The sequence below is a fragment of the Carcharodon carcharias genome, chromosome 19 (genome assembly GCF_017639515.1).
Source record: "Carcharodon carcharias isolate sCarCar2 chromosome 19, sCarCar2.pri, whole genome shotgun sequence".
NCBI classification, from domain to species: Eukaryota; Metazoa; Chordata; class Chondrichthyes; order Lamniformes; family Lamnidae; genus Carcharodon; species Carcharodon carcharias.
In genome coordinates this window covers 102,755,934-102,771,946 of record NC_054485.1, presented here as the reverse complement: position 1 = coordinate 102,771,946, position 16,013 = coordinate 102,755,934, and the positions used below count along the sequence as shown (strand labels likewise).

At 49.1% G+C, this 16,013-nt stretch overlaps 1 protein-coding gene across 6 annotated transcripts in view; it reads left to right on the top strand.

Annotated features, from left to right (window-relative positions):
* ehmt2 (euchromatic histone-lysine N-methyltransferase 2) overlaps positions 1 to 16,013 on the top strand; it is an 87,163-nt gene that overhangs the window by 55,108 nt on the left and 16,042 nt on the right. For all 6 annotated transcript variants that reach the window (XM_041213557.1, XM_041213554.1, XM_041213556.1 and 3 more), the window contains 6 exons: positions 1,598 to 1,720; positions 3,356 to 3,457; positions 4,409 to 4,513; positions 5,893 to 6,047; positions 8,844 to 9,011; positions 14,280 to 14,424. In XM_041213557.1, coding sequence (XP_041069491.1) covers positions 1,598 to 1,720; positions 3,356 to 3,457; positions 4,409 to 4,513; positions 5,893 to 6,047; positions 8,844 to 9,011; positions 14,280 to 14,424 — 798 coding nt within the window. The remainder of the gene's footprint in view (positions 1 to 1,597; positions 1,721 to 3,355; positions 3,458 to 4,408; positions 4,514 to 5,892; positions 6,048 to 8,843; positions 9,012 to 14,279; positions 14,425 to 16,013) is intronic.

Here is a 16,013-nt window from a genome sequence, read left to right as displayed (position 1 = left end):
GATATTAAGATACTTCCCCAGTAGCGGGAAATTGTTTCTCTTGACCTGCCTGATCCGTTGCTTTAAAACTCCTAAAAGCCTCAATTGTCCTCTTCAAATGGATATCTTTATGGATTCAAAAACAGAATTACCTGGAAAAACTCAGCAGGTCTGGCAGCATCGGCGGAGAAGAAAAGAGTTGACGTTTCGAGTCCTCATGACCCTTCGACAGAACTTGGAAGGGTCATGAGGACTCGAAACGTCAACTCTTTTCTTCTCCGCTGAAGCTGCCAGACCTGCTGAGTTTTTCCAGGTAATTCGGTTTTTGTTTTTGTTTTGGATTTCCAGCATCGCAGTTTTTTTGTTTTTATCTTTATGGATTCGTTCGTTCATTGGTGTCACCTTTTTCCCAGAAGGTTGACTGCCGTAGATCTCCACTTCTGTCTGTCTCGTGCTGCCCTTATACGTTCCACATAGGGTCAGCTGCATCCAGCCCATTATATCCGTCATCCATTTTCTCTTCTGCTTCCCTTATCTATGTTTTCCATTAATCTTTCCTTCCAATAATTGCCACTGTCTACCATCTGCTCTTATGATGTGACTGAAGTAGTGCATCTTTCCCTCTTTGATGTTATGTACTAACTTCCTCTGTTCTCCCTCCAGCCATTTCCAGCATTTCTCTCAATAGTCTTTCTATCTGTGCAGGATATATGGAACATCCTTCTACATGTCCACTCTTGAGCGTAGTCAACTTATCAATAGTCTCTTTGTTTGTTGTCCGTATGGATGCTAAAATCTACAAGCCTTTTAAGAGGCAGTTCGGTGCTGTGATTTGGGCCAGGACTGCAGAATTTTCTAGAAGGATCAGATGCCCAACAAATGAATATTTGAATTTATATAGCACCTTGAACGGAGGAAAATAAAATTATTAGCAAAGATTTGACAGCGAGCTGAGTCAGGAGATATAACGACTTGTCAAATTTGGTCAGATTGTATTTAAGGTGCGTCTTAAAGGAGTAGAGAGAGGCTGGGAGGTTTGGTCAGGGAACTCCAGAGCTTGGGGCCCAGATAGCTGAAGGCATGACCGCAGAGCTTGGGGCCCAGATAGCTGAAGGCATGACCGCAGAGCTTGGGGCCCAGATAGCTGAAGGCATGACTGCAGAGCTTGGGGCCCAGATAGCTGAACGCATGACCGCAGAGCTTGGAGCCCAGATAGCTGAAGGCATGACTGCAGAGCTTGGGGCCCAGATAGCTGAAGGCATGACCGCAGAGCTTGGAGCCCAGATAGCTGAAGGCATGACTACAGAGCTTGGGGCCCAGATAGCTGAAGGCATGACCGCAGAGCTTGGAGCCCAGATAGCTGAAGGCATGACTGCAGAGCTTGGGGCCCAGATAGCTGAAGGCATGACCGCCAGTGGTGCAGAGATTAAAACCGGGGATGTGCTTCCTCATCCTTACTTGGTGACGTAGCTGATCACAGGTAGGCTGGTGGAGCAATCACTCTAGTTGGACCTTAAGCTTCCTAACTTGGCATGTCATGTCTAATAATCCTGTTGAAATGAATATATTTTTAAGGTGTTGATATGTAATGTTGGCTACCTTCTCCCCTTTCCGTCAGGCTGGTGCAACGGTTGACGTGTGTGACAAGCTCCAGAGGACTCCACTGATGGAAGCCATCATGAACAACCATTACGATGTTGTTAAATTGCTGGCTAAGCATGGGGCGTGTGTCTTCCACAAGGTGACTGTCCACTGAGTAGGGGGCACGATGGGAGGAGATATCAGGGAGTGCATGTCCAACGGTGACTGTCCACTGTTGGGGGGAGGGGGGTGGGTGGGATGTGTGGTGGTGGGGGGCAATGGGTGGAAGTATCAGGGAATGTGTGTCCACCCGGTGACATCCACTCGGGAAGGGGGGTGGGGTGGGAGGAGATATCAGAGGGTGTGTGTCCACAAGGTGACATCCGCTGAGGGGTCAGTGGGAAGATATATCAGGGAGCGTGTGTGTTTTCCACAAGGTGACAATAGTAAGGGGGATGGTTGGAAGAGATATTTCCAAGCAATTTCTGGACTCATTTGTTTTAGTGCAAGTTCCCCTCCAAGGCACACACATGGACTGCAGTGATTCACCCTTTTGAGGTGGGCTAGCCTAACGCCCACATCCCATGAACGAATTGAAATAAATAGATTTTGCCAAGTTGGATTGAAAGAGTTGGTCCACTTGACATCCAGTTAGAGCTTGATTCCACCCCCGCAAGATTCTTAGATTCACAGAATGTTCACCGAGTGGCCATTCGGCCCAACAGGCCTGTGCTCTGAGTCCCACAATTTCCCTTCTCATTTGTTAATCCACTTATTGCGAGGCCGTTGGATGAAGACGTGTTATAAGTGATGGTGGCTGCCATGGTAACTTTTGTCGCTAGTAGCTTGGGTAGGGCAAGGGTCTTGTGCATCAGTAATAAACATCCTGTTGTAATTGCCAAGAACAGAATAGAATCATATAATGGTTATAGCACGGAAGGAGGGTATTCAGTCCATCACGTCCATGCCAGCATGAGCAGTTTCACCTACTGCCACCCCCCTGCCTTTTCCTCGTAGCCCTGCAAATATTTTCCCCTTCAGGTGCTTATCCAATTCGCTCTTGAATGCCTCTATTGAACCTGCTCCACCACACTCTCAGGCAGTACATTCCAGATCCTCAACCACCCGCTGGGTTAAAAAAAATTGCTCATGTCACCTTTGGTTCTTTGCCAATTACCTTAAATCTGTGCCCTTTGGTTCTCAATCCTTCCACCAGGAGGAACAGTTTCTCCCTATCTGCTCAGTCCAGACCCCCTCATGATTTTGAATATCAAATCTCCTCTCATCCTTCTCTGCGGAGAGCAGCTGCACCTTCTCCAATCCATCCGCCCAACTGAAGAACTGAAGTCCCTCACCTCTGGGACCATTCTCATGAATCTTTTCTGCACCCTCTCTAAAACCTCCCCATCTTTCCTGAGGTGCGGTGGCCAGAATTGGACACACTATTCCAGTCAACCTCCAAATCACAAACCCAAGCGCCTGGAGATTGCATGCTGAGCTAACGAAAACAACAGGTTGGAGGGACAGCCTCAGGAAAATCTCACGCCTCAGTCGACTGGCACTTAACAACTACCGAGCAGAGCTTTCAAAATGCAGTTTCCCCTCCGTACTGCAGATCGGCCAGGTTGACCTGTCGTTTATCACATTGCTGTGCATGGGATCTTGCTATGCTCCGGCCGGCTGCTGGGTTTTGCCTGCACAACAGCAACATCGACCGCACGCCATAAATATTTTGTTGGCTGTAAGGCACGTTGGGACTTCCCTGAAGTGAGATCTGCTGTTTTTTGTCTCTTAGGAATTAGACGCTTCCTCATGTTTGCACCATGCTGCTAAGAATGGGAGTGTCCAAATGGTGCAGTTCTTGCTGGCTACTGGGCAAGTGGACTTGAACACACAGGTGAGACAGTATCTCCATACGTGGGGGACAGCGGGCACGGGCGAGGGTCTACACGTTTTAGTCAAATGCAGCACGTTGTGCGTTCAAGCAGCACCTCCTGAAACCTCTACCAGCTGGAAGGACAAGGGCAGCAGATGCACGGTAACACCACTACCTACAAGTTGCCTTCCAATCCACACGCCACCCCGACTTGGAACTATATCACCATTCCTTCACCGTCGCTGGGTCAAAAGCGTGGAACTCCCTCCCTAACAGCATCTGCACCACCATCGACCGGAGCGGTTCAAGAAGGCGGCTCACCACCACCTTCTCAGGGGGAAATTAGGGATGGGCAGCAAATGCTGGCCTAGCCAGCAACGCCCACATCCCGTGAAAGGAATGCATAAATTTTAAAAATGTAGCATTCCTGATTGAAGATCTCAGAATTTACTGAACCAGACAAGACATTGCACTGACATCATGAGTGTGGCCGGAATCGGCTCAGTGTTTATACAGTAGGGCCTGTCCTCAGTTAGCCCTGCTCACGGGGAATAATGTAAGGTGTCGAGGAACTGCAGGCTCCTACAGAATGCATTCAGGAGGGTAGCATTAGGCTCTTTTGCCGTCAAGGAAAGAATGAGATTCGCTCCAGTGGGTGAGTTAATCTGGTTTTCCCAGACATGTGGTAACTGAATGTAAAACCATCCCTCTTCTATAGTCAGTATAGGAAAGAGTCTGGGGTTTAATTTGGCCCAATACTTTACTTAATGTAGGAGAGTGTTGGTGGTTAGTTTGCCTGACTTGTTTAGTTAATATAGGGATGTGTTAGGGTAAATTTGTCTCTAGAAACTGTTTCCGCAATTATAATGTCAAGTTACGCCTGTGCATAGTTGAAAGTTCTGTATTTCAGTCTGGGTTTCTAAACTGCCCTTATTTCATGGTTTCCTTTTGTCTCTCTCTCTCTCTGTGTAGGACAGTGGTGGTTGGACTCCAGTTATTTGGGCGGCAGAACACAAACACATTGAAATTATCAAACTGCTCCTGGGTCGAGGGGCCAATGTCACCTTGAAGGACAATGTGAGTAAACCTCTGGAGTACTTTATACCTTAGGGAAGTGAGGGTTTACTGCCGGGGGGTTGCGGGGGGGGATCGTAGGGCGTAGCGTCCGAGATCAACCTCGATATGTCTCAGCATCTCGTTCTCATGACTCATGAAACTCAGCAGAACCAACAACTTTCTTTCTCTGAGCCCTTTTGGTAACCCTAAGACCAAGTGAATCTGCTCCAAGTAGCAGATCTTCTGGCCTGTTTTCTATAACATCGCCTTGCAGCAAACTGTACCGGAAGCCACTTTGGACCAGGTTTAGCCCTTGCCTCAATGCAAGGGCAGAGCCAAGGATTACTCTTCCCGGTCTTCACCCTGTTTTCCATTGAGGAATGATCTCACCTCTAGACTTCCCCTAGTTGGCCTGTTATGGGGTCCTGTTCCTTGCCCTTTGCGTACTGGACTAGTTGTGCCTTCTTGGGTTGGAGAATAGCAGTTTGCTGCTCTAACAACATTCCAGAGCCTTGTGGGGCTGCAGGCAGAGTCACCAAAGTGAAGCTGCAACACTGGTAATGGCTGAGGTCGAGGGAGAGGCGGGTTTCAATGCTCGTCATTGCAGTCGTGAGGCTTGATTTTACTTGAACCCTCCCGTCGGCGAAACTGAGGGAATCGGTTGCGATGCTGGTTTTACAGATTGCCCTGATCTTACTCCTTATCGAAGTCCATGGTGAATAAACGGTGGGGGTGTGTGGAAAATTGGCTTTCTGCCCCATCTCATGGGTTTCCCGCAGCAGTCAGCCTGTTGTCAGGTGCACTGTGCTCGATCAGTGTGCAGCAGAAGAGGGCCAGCCCCCTGCCCCAGACATGCACACACACCAATGAGTCTCTGAACTCGGCTGCATTGCTTTCAGGAAGTCGGCAGTGGGGAGACATCTCCTGCTGAATCCAATCCTGGATCTAGACTGGATCTCTCTGTCTGGGAGTGTCAGTAGTACAGACCAGGCAACACAAGTCCTCTACACTCAACTGCTGAACAAATATATGTAGGCAGAGTACACACAAGAGGCCCATGAGGTTTAAAAGTAGAAACTTGTGGTGCAAAAGCTCCTTATTTATCACCTTTTCATGAGATTATTGTTTTACTTAATGACTTCAAAGTATGTTGTACAAAACCACATCTATCTATAATCTAACTTTTTTTAAAGTTGCGTCTCTGCCTGACCACTTTTGTATTAGGAATGGTAAACTGGTTGGGCCAAATTACCTGTGTCTGTGCGGTGAAGTTTCTATGTAATCCATGACTAAACTCCCTCAAACAACTACTCTCCGTCCCCTTTGCCTAAGTCTGACCTTTGCCCACACCCGACCTTTGCCCTGTGTATAACCGCGCTGTGTTGCCCCTCCCTGGATAGGAGGAGAACATCTGTTTACACTGGGCAGCCTTCGCTGGCTCCTCCGACATCGCCGAGGTGCTTCTTAACGCCAGGTGCGATCTACACGCGGTGAATATGCACGGAGACACCCCACTACACATCGCAGCTCGCGAGAACTTCTACGACTGTGTCATGTACGTATCCGCCTGCTTTGAAATGTATGTTTGTTCTTGAGATGTGAGTGTCAGTGGCAATGTCACGCTTGTTGCCCCTCTCTAAGCTTGCTGTCCTGCAGCAATTCTGACCTTGATCTAGCAATTCCAGCCTCCCACTGTAATCCGTCCAAAGCTCTACTGGCCATGTCTTAACTCGCATCAAATCCCATTCATTCATCAACCCTGTACACACTGGCCTACATTGGCTCCTGGTTCAGCAACATCTCAATTTTAAAATTCTCATCCTTGTTTTCAAACCCCTTCACGCCTTCTCCTCCAGCCCTACAACCATGCAAGATATCTGTACTCATCTAATTATGGCCTCCTGTGCATCCTTGATTTTAATTGCTCTGTGATTGGTGGCAATGCTTTCAGCCACCTGGGCCCTAAGCTCTGGAATTCCCTCCCTAAACCTCTCCACCTCCCTTTCCTCCTTGAAGATGCTCCTTAAAAATCAAGCTTTTGTTCACCTGGCCTACGACTTCCCCTAATCAAAAGCAAAAAATGATGGGAAAAACTCAGCAGGTCTGGCAATGCCTGTAGAGAGAGAAAACGAGTTAACGTTTCGAATCCATGTGATTTCTTCAGAACACACTCCACCTCAAACCTACAATCTCCCTATGCGGTTCAGTGTCAAATTTTGTTTGATAATCACTCCTGTGAAGCACCTCGGGACATTTTTACTACACCAAAGGCGCTATATAAATACAAGCTGTAGTTAATAGAGTGACGTGATTGGCCAACGTGGGGGCGGGTGCTTTAGGATTCAGCCGTGTAGTGCGCAGCTGGAGACACAATTGAGGCGGGCCAGCTCAGGGTGACTGGACCCAAAACTGACACCCCATCCTTAAATTTTTATACTTGCCTGGGAGAATTGGAAACTTTTTAAAAACAGAATTGTTTTTCATCCTTATTCGCCTATTTATCAAAGGTATTTGCTGATTTGGCCTTTTAATGCTTCAAGAAGCTTAATTTTTTTATAGTTTTTCATGGGATTGAGTGTCACTGGCTGGGCCAGCATTTGTTGCCCATCCCTAGTTGCCCTTGAGAAGGTGGTGGTGAGCTGCCTTCCTGAACCGCTGCAGTCCATGTGGTGTAGGTACACCCACAGTGCTGTTAGGGAGGGAGTTCCAGGATTTTGATCCAGCAACAGTGAAGGAACGGCGATATATTTCCAAGTCAGAATGTTGTGTGACTTGGAGGGGAACTTGCAGGTGGTGGTGTTCCCATGCATCTGCTGCCCTTTTCCTTCTAGATAGTAGCAGTTATGGCTTTGGAAGGTGCTGTCTTAGGAGCCTTGGTGAGTTGCTGCAGTGCATGTTGTAGATGGCGCACACTGCTGCTACTGTGCAGGTGGTGGAAGGAGTGAATGATTAAAGTGTCGGATGGGGTGCAAATCAAGCAGCTTAAGATGCAAGTTCCATTTTGTTTAGTTCTAGAAAGGGGTTTGGTTTGTAAATTTTGTTCAGCATCCTAGAGAGACGGGAGAAAGACCAAAATTGGGGTAAAATTAATTTGTCAGAAACTGCACTGCTGCAATTCTGAATTTTGCCAGTAGAGGTCATTGTTATTTATCTGTACAAAAAAAAATTGGACATGACATCAGTCCAGATGAGAAGCCTGTATTTGGCATGTGCACACACCCGCTCTTAACAGAAACTGAACTGGACCAGCCATATAAATACTGTGGCTGCAATAGTATGCTCAGGAATTCTGTGGCGAGTGACTCATCTCCTGAATCCCAAAGCCTGCCCACCATCTACAAGGCACAAGTCAGGAGTGTGATGGAATAATCTCCACTTGCCTGGATGAGTGCAGCTCCAAAAACATTCAAGAAGCTCGACAACATCCAGGACAAAGCAGCCCACTGGATTGGCAAACATTCACTCCCTCCACCACTGACGAACAGTAGCAGCAGTGCATACCATCTAAAAGATGTGCTGCAGAATTAACCAACGCCCATTTGACAGCACCTTCCAAACCCACAGCCACTACCACCTAGAAGACAAGAGCAGCAGATGCATAGCAGCATCACCACCTGGAAGTTCCCCTCCAAGCCAACCACCATCCTGACTTGGAAATATATCGCCGTTCCTTCACTGTGGCTGAGCCAAAACCCTGGATCTCCCTTCCTAACAGCACTGTGGGTGTACCTACGCCACACGGACTGCAGCGGTTCAAGAAGGCAGCTCACCACCACCAACCTTCCCTGGGGCAATTAGGGATTGGCAATAAACGTTGGCCTAGCTAGCGACACCCAAATCCCATGAACAAATAAATAAAAGCATACAATTGCACATGCACACATACAAAATATAATTGAGATGTTTAAGATGGTTAAAGGATTTGATAGGGTGGTTAGGGTGAAACAATTTCCTCTGGTCAGGGGAGTCCAGACACGTGTTTAACCTTAAAATTAGAGCCTGCTTGTAGGGGTGATGTCAGGGAGCACTTTTTCATGCAAAGGGTAGTGGAAATCTGGAACTCTCTTGTCCAAAAAAAGCTGCTGAGGCTTTTGGGGGGGGGGGGGGAGGTGGTCAAGTAAAAATTTCACATCTGAGATTGATAATTTTTTTGTTCAGGAAGTGTAATTAAAAGATGTGAAGCCAAGGCTGGTAAATGGAGTTAACTTAGACATAAGCCATAACCTAACTGAATGTTGGAACAGGCTCGAGGCGCTGAATGGCCTCCTCCTCCTCCTCCTCTCATGAGCCAGGTAAGTGTCGGGCAAGAAGGGATTGTGAGGCGCTTGCTCACTGAGTTCTCATGTTGCAGACTGTTCCTGTCCCGCGGAGCGGACATCGAGGTGAAGAATCGCGAGGGGGACAGCCCGCTGGATTGCTGTGTCATGAACTCCCAGGTTTGGTTTGCCCTCCAGCTCAACAAGAGGCTGAAGCAAGGCATCATGAACCGAGCAGTTCGCACAGAGAAGATCGTCAGCAGGTAAGCACGTTTCTGGGCTAAAACTTCAGGCCTTGCAGACTAGGGGGAAAGGCACAGTGTTCCTGCACAGTAGATACAAAAAGGCTTTCCTTTGATAAGGTGCCACGCTAGGCTTATAACAAATTGTGGAGCTCTGGAGACATATATGGATAGTAGCAGGTTGGCTAGAAAAAAGATATAGAAAGCGGTGAATAATGTTAAAGGCTAGTTACTCCAGTTGGAGGAAGATAGAAACCTGTATTCTGCAGGCTTAGTGTTGGGACTGCTGTTGATTATAATTCACATCAGTGATTTGGACCAAGAATGCAACCATTTTCAGCCAGAAGTGCCAAGTGGATGATCCATCCACTAATGATTGAGAGTTGGCTTATGGGACGGTAATTAGCTGGGTTGGATTTTTCCTGTTTTTTGTGGATAGGACATATCTGGGCAATCCTTCACATTGTAGGGTAGATGCCAATGTTGTGGCTGTAATGGGACAGCTTGGCTAGGGACACGGCCAATTCTGGAGCACAAGTTAACGACATAAGAAATAGGAGCCTTTGAGCCTGCTTCTATTCACTAAGATCATGGCTGATCTACCTCAGCTCCACCTTTCCAAACAGTTACTTGGTAGTACAGAACTTGAAAATTGCTGAAAAGAGAGGCATGTTGCTGAAACTTTTCGTTTCTCACACATCAGGACAAATGCACGAATGCCAAATTTGAAATGATCACATCAATTTATACTGAATCTGACTGGCTGAGGCATTGCCATGGAGAAAACGACAGGGGGACTATAGGCTCCTAAGCTCCCAAGTTCTCTACAAACAAAAGGGACATGTTCGAATTTTGTGCCTTTTTTGAACTACACAGGAGCTTGGGAGTTCCCCTACTGCTTTCTCCATGGCAATGCCTCGTCATATCAGAGCCAACTTGCCAATCAGTCAGCATCCTTTTCTCTGTAGTAGGAACTGTTGTGATCGTTTGCAATTTGGAATTGTAGCATTTGTCCTGATGAGTGCAACAGCAACATGCCTCCCTTTTCAGCAATATCCCTGTATCCTTTGATTCCCTTAGTATCCAAAAATCTATTGATCTCTGTCTTAATAAATTGCTCGCTGATGCTCAGTTTGGGTTTCGCCAGGGCCACTCAACTCCAGACCTTATTACAATTTGGTCCAAACAAGAACAAGAGAGTTGAATTCCAGAGGTGAAGTGAGGGTGACTGCCCTTGACATGAGGGCAGAATTTGACCATGTGTGGCATCAAGGAACTCTAGCAAAACTGAAGTCAATGAGAATCGGGGGGAAAACTTGGATTCATACCGAGCACAAAGGAGGATGGTTGTTGGAGGTCAATCATCTCAGCCACAGTATATGGCTGCAGGAGATCTCTAGGGTGGTGTCCTAGGTCCAACCATCTTCAGTGCTTCATCAATGACCTTCACTTCATCATAAGATCAAAAGTGGGGGTGTTCTCTGATGATTATGTTCAATACTATTTGCATATCCTCAGAAACTGAAGCAGTCCGTGTCCACATGCAGCAAGACCGGGACAACCTTCAGGTTTGGGCTGATAAGTGGCAAGTAACATTAATGTCACATAAATGCCAGACAATGACCATCTCCAACAAGAGAGCATCTAACCATCCCCCCTTGACATTCAATGGCATTACCATCGCTGAAACCCCATCAAATAAATACTGTGGCTACAAGAGCAGGTCAGAGGCTAGGAAACCTGCAGAGAGTAACTCACCTCCTGACTCCCAAAGCCTGTCCACCATCAACAAGGCACAAGTCAGGAGTGTAATGGAATACTCCCCACTTGCCTGGATGAGTGCATCTCCCACAACACTCAAAAAGCTGAACGCAATCCAGGACAAAGCAGCCCACTTGATTGGCACCACATCCACAAATATTCACTCCCTTCGTCACCGACGCACAGTAGCAGCAGTGTGTATCATCTACAAGATGCACTGCAGGAACTCACCAAGGCTTCTTAGACAGCACTTTTCAAACCTAGAACCACTAACATCTAGAAGGACAAGGGCAGCAAATACATGGGAACACCGCCACCCGGAAGTTTCCCTCCAAGTCACTCACCATCCTGACTTGAAAATATATCGCCGTTCCTTCACTGTCGCTGGGTCAAAACCCTAAAAACTCACTCCCGAACAGCACTGTCGGTGTACCTACACCACATGGACTGCAGCAATTCAAGAAGGCAGCTCACCAATATCTTCTCAAGGGCAATTAGGGATGGGCAACAACTTACCAGCGATGCTCGCATTCAGTGAATTTTTAAAATTTTTAAACTTCCAGGTGGTGGTGTTCCCATGTATTTGCTGCCCTTGTCCTTCTAGATGTTAGCGGTTCTAGGTTTGGAAAGTGCTGTCTAAGAAGCCTTGGTGAGTTCCTGCAGTGCATCTTGTAGATGATACACACTGCTGCTACTGGTGCGTCGGTGGCGAAGGGAATGAATATTTGTAGATGTGGAGACTAGCTGGGCTAAATGTCATCTTGTAATGTGGTATTACTGGATAGGAACAGGAGACTGGCCTTGGTACAGGAATTTGTGAAAGCCATTTGCTCTGAAAAGAGCACGGTTATTAAGAACACTCTTGTATGTTGGTGCAGACTCCTTCTACTCTGCCTTATGATGTTTCTTAACTCTAACCTTGGCACGATCCAGTCTGACATTTCATTCATTCCCATTCCTCCTTTAATATTTTGCAAATTAAGAAAGAAAGAACTTTGATTTATATCGCAACCATGAGGTGCCTCAAAGTGCTTTACGGTCGATGAAGCACTTTTTGAAGTGTAGTCGCTGTTGAAATACAGAAACACAGCAGTTAATTTGCACACAGCAAGCTCCCACAAACAGCAATGTGATAATCTGTCTTAGACATTGGTTGGGAGCTAAATATTGGGCCAAGGCACAGGAGGGGATAACGCCCTGCTCTTCAAAGTGTTGCCGTGGGATCTTTTGTCCCACCTGAATGTGGCACTCTAATGACAGTGTAGCACTCCCTTCGGTACCGCACTGGGATTATCAGCCGAGATTTCGTGCTGGAATTTCGAGTGGGATTTGAACCCTCAGTTTTCTACCTGGGCAGCGAAAGTGCCAGCAGTCAGCCACCAGCCGATACTTGTGGTATTTCCATTGCCAGCAGCAGCCGCCTGGAAGGTTGCTTCGTATGGTTTTCTGTACAGTGCTGCCTGTACTCCTGGGCACAATGCCCACAGGAGCCGGATTAAAACTGCCCGAACCGGTTTCCCAACCCATCCCATTGTGAGCAGTCCCCATGCAGAGGCCAGACAAGTCCTCAGACAAAACGTTGGACCTGCCCCCATAGCTGTGGTTAGATTATCCTTTGTCTGGGACGCAAGGATCAGCACATTAGGTAGCAGACACAGGAGCTGAAAATCACAACCAGGCATTGATGGAGTAAATGAATGGGCAGAACCACAGTAGTTAGAGTTCAGCACAGCTAAGTGTGAGGTCATCCATGCTGGACCAAAAAACAATGGATCCGAGTATTGTTTAAATGATGAAAAGCTAGTGACAGCAGAGGCCCAAAGAGATTGAGGGGTTTGTGCACCAAAGTCACTAAATTGGTCAGGTACAAAAATAAACAGAAAGGCTAATGTAATGTCAGCCTCATTAACTAGAATAATAGAATATAAAGAGGAGGTTGTTTTACAGCAGCTGTACAAAACGCTGTTTGATCCACACCAGGAGCACAGAGTATAGTTCTGGGCACCACACCTAGGAAAGGACATATTGACCTTGGAAGGAGAGCGACAGATTCACCAGAGGTCCAGAGGTTCGATTATGAGAATTACAGAAACTGACCTTGTGTTTCCCTGGATATATAGAAGGTTAAGGGGTGATTGCGTAGAATCAGAGAAGCTTACAGCACAGTAGGACACCATTCCTCAACCCTCTCGCTGCCCGGCAACCCCTCTATGCCCGGCCTCCCCTCTCCACCCGGCCCCCCCCACCCTCTCCACCCGGCCCCCCCCTCTCCACCCGGCCCCCCCCTCTCCACCCGGCACCCCCTCTCCACCCGGCACCCCCTCTACGCCCGGCCTCCCCTCTACGCCCGGCCTCCCCTCTACGCCCGGCCTCCCCTCTACGCCCGGCCTCCCCTCTACGCCCGGCCTCCCCTCTACGCCCGGCCTCCCCTCTACGCCCGGCCTCCCCTCTACGCCCGGCCTCCCCTCTACGCCCGGCCTCCCCTCTACGCCCGGCCTCCCCTCTACACCCGGCCCCCCCTCTTCGCCCAGCCTCCCCTCTTCGCCCAGCCTCCCCTCTCCGCCCGGCCCACTCTCTCCGCCTGGCCTCCCCTCTCTGCCCGGGCTCCCCTCTACGCCCAGCCCCACCTCTCCGCCCCCCCATCCCCTCTCCGCCCGACCCCCCCTCTCTCTGCGCGGGCCCCCCCCCCCCCCCACCTCTCTGCCCCCCCCTCCCCTCTCCGCCCGGCCCCCACTATCCGCCCAGCCCCCCCTCTCCACCAGGCCCCCCCCTCTCCACCAGGAACCCCCTCTCCGCCAGGCCCCCCCCCCACTCCACCTGGCCCCCCTCTCCACCCAGCCCCCCCTCTACACCCGCCCCCACTCTGCCCAGCCCCCTCCACCCGTCCCCCCCCCCTACGCCCAGGCCCCCCCTCCCTGCCCCACCCCCCCCCCCCCCTCCGCCCGCCCACCCCCTCTCTGCCCGGACCCCCCTCTCCACCTGGCCCCCCACTTTCCGCCCGGCCCCCTCCGCCCGGCCCACCCCCCCCCCCCCCCCCCCCGCTGCGCAGCACGCCCCCCCCCTCTCTGCACAGCACCCCCCCCACTCTCCGCCCACCCCCCCACTTTCTGCCCAGCCCCCCTCTCTGCCCAGCCCCCCTCTCCACCCAGGGACCCTTTCGCCCAGGCCCCCACCTCATTCCCCCTCCCCAGCTTCGTCCTCTCTCCCCGGCCTCGTCCCGTCTCCTTTCCTCTCCCCTTACCCAGCCCCCTCTTTGTTCAGTCAGCAGTTTTCATTAACTAATCTCAGGAGTGCAGCAAGAAACGTGCATTTCTATAGCGCCTTCAATGAAATGCCGTGACTGTTACAATGTAGTTAGCACAGCAGCCAATTTGTGCACGGAAATCTTCCACAAGAGCAATGTGCTAAATACCAGACGGAGAGGGTGCAGTATTTGGATTGAGAAGTGAGGGAAACGCACACAATTTGTCTGAGTCTCTGTTCACGCCATGACAGAGCTAGAGCTGACTCTATCGGGGTCTTTTTCAGGGACATTGCCAGAGGTTACGAAAATGTCCCAATACCATGTGTGAATGCAGTGGACGCCGAAACCTCCCCGGAGGATTACAAATACATCTCTGAGAACTGTGAGACGTCCACGATGAACATCGACCGAAACATCACACACCTTCAGGTACTTGCACTCAACAAACCTGGGGAGGGGTCCTTAGTCTCAAACTCCCTACTAGTCTCCCACCCTCCCACAAACAGCTGCCTGGACCCTAATTTGCGCCAAGTCCCGTTCAGCCATCACCTACGCCGTCCCCTGCTCCCTGAACACTTCACATTCAAATCCCTCCATGGCTTCACCTCCTCCCTACCTGTGTAACTTCCTCCAAACCCTACGACCAGCTCCTCCAATTCTGGCCTCTTGCTGCTCCCCGCTTTTAATCATTCCATCGTTGGTGGTCGTGCCTTCAGCTGCCCCTGCCCCGAAGGTCTGGAATTACCCTCCTGAAACCAGTCCTCCGCTCAACCTCTCCTCCTTTGAGACGGTCCTTAAAAACTCTCTGACCAATGTTTTGGCGACCTGAGGGTTGTCTCCTCCTGTGGCTCAGTGTCAAATCTATGCCCCCAGTGAGGCGCATTGGAACGTTTGACCACATTAAGAATGCTGTTGGTCATTTGGCGGCCGGGGGTGGGGGCGGGGGAGAGGGGGGGTGGGGGCAAGGTGGGCAAGGTGCTATCGTGAGCAACATGCTGATGACATTGAAAATGCTGTCACTCATCCTGCTTCTGTGTCTCTCCTGCGCTTGTACATTTCCTTTGAAATAGGTTTCATTTTTTATTTCCTAATCCTTCACGAAATTGTACTATTCCCGTTCTGCCTATTATTAAAAAAGCTATTGGTGCACATTTCCTAGCCAACAAACCTTGCTTCCCTTCCCCGACCCTCCCCTCAATTTTCGGTCACACTTTGTGTGTTGACCTTTACCAGCTTGCATATTGCCACGTCAGTGCTCTCCAGTTCATTTTATGATGTCAAATGTCACAGTGGGTGGGCTGTGACCACTAAATGGCTGCGTGGAGCAAGTCTCCGAAGCCCCCGTCCAATTTTGTCCCACATACGCACATATATATAAATATATATTTTTAAAAATCTATCGTAGAACGCCACAGTACAGGAGGAGGCCATTTGTCCCATCGTGCCTGTAACAGCTCTGTGATACAGTTCTCCAGCTAATCCCACTGCCCCGCTCTTTCCCCGCAACCTTGCAAATTTTTCTTTTCAACTGTTTATCCCATTTGGAACAGGAGGAGGCCATTTCGCCTCATGGCTGATCTGCAGCCTAAGTCCATTCACCCACTTTTGCCCCATACCTTTGGTTAGCAAAAATCAAATCAATGTCAGATTTAAAAATAACAATCAATCTCGCATCGGTTGCCACTTGTAGGAAGAGTTTCAAACTTACCACCCTTTGCTCATTGAAGAATTTCTTAATTTCACTCCTGAAGGCCCTCCTCTAATTTTTGTATGATGCCCCCCTAATCCCAGACTTCCCCAAACTATTAAAAATACTTTTTCTCTATCTACCTTATCTGTACCTCTTAATATCTTGAAAACTTAGATCGAGTCACCCCTTAACCTTCTAAATGCCTGAGTTTGTTCAAACACTCCTCGTAGTCTAAAACTTGGAAGTCCAGGTATCATTTTAGTAAATCGGCACTGCACTCCCTCCAGTGCTAATCCCCTTTTGAAAACTATTTTTGAATCTGCTTCCA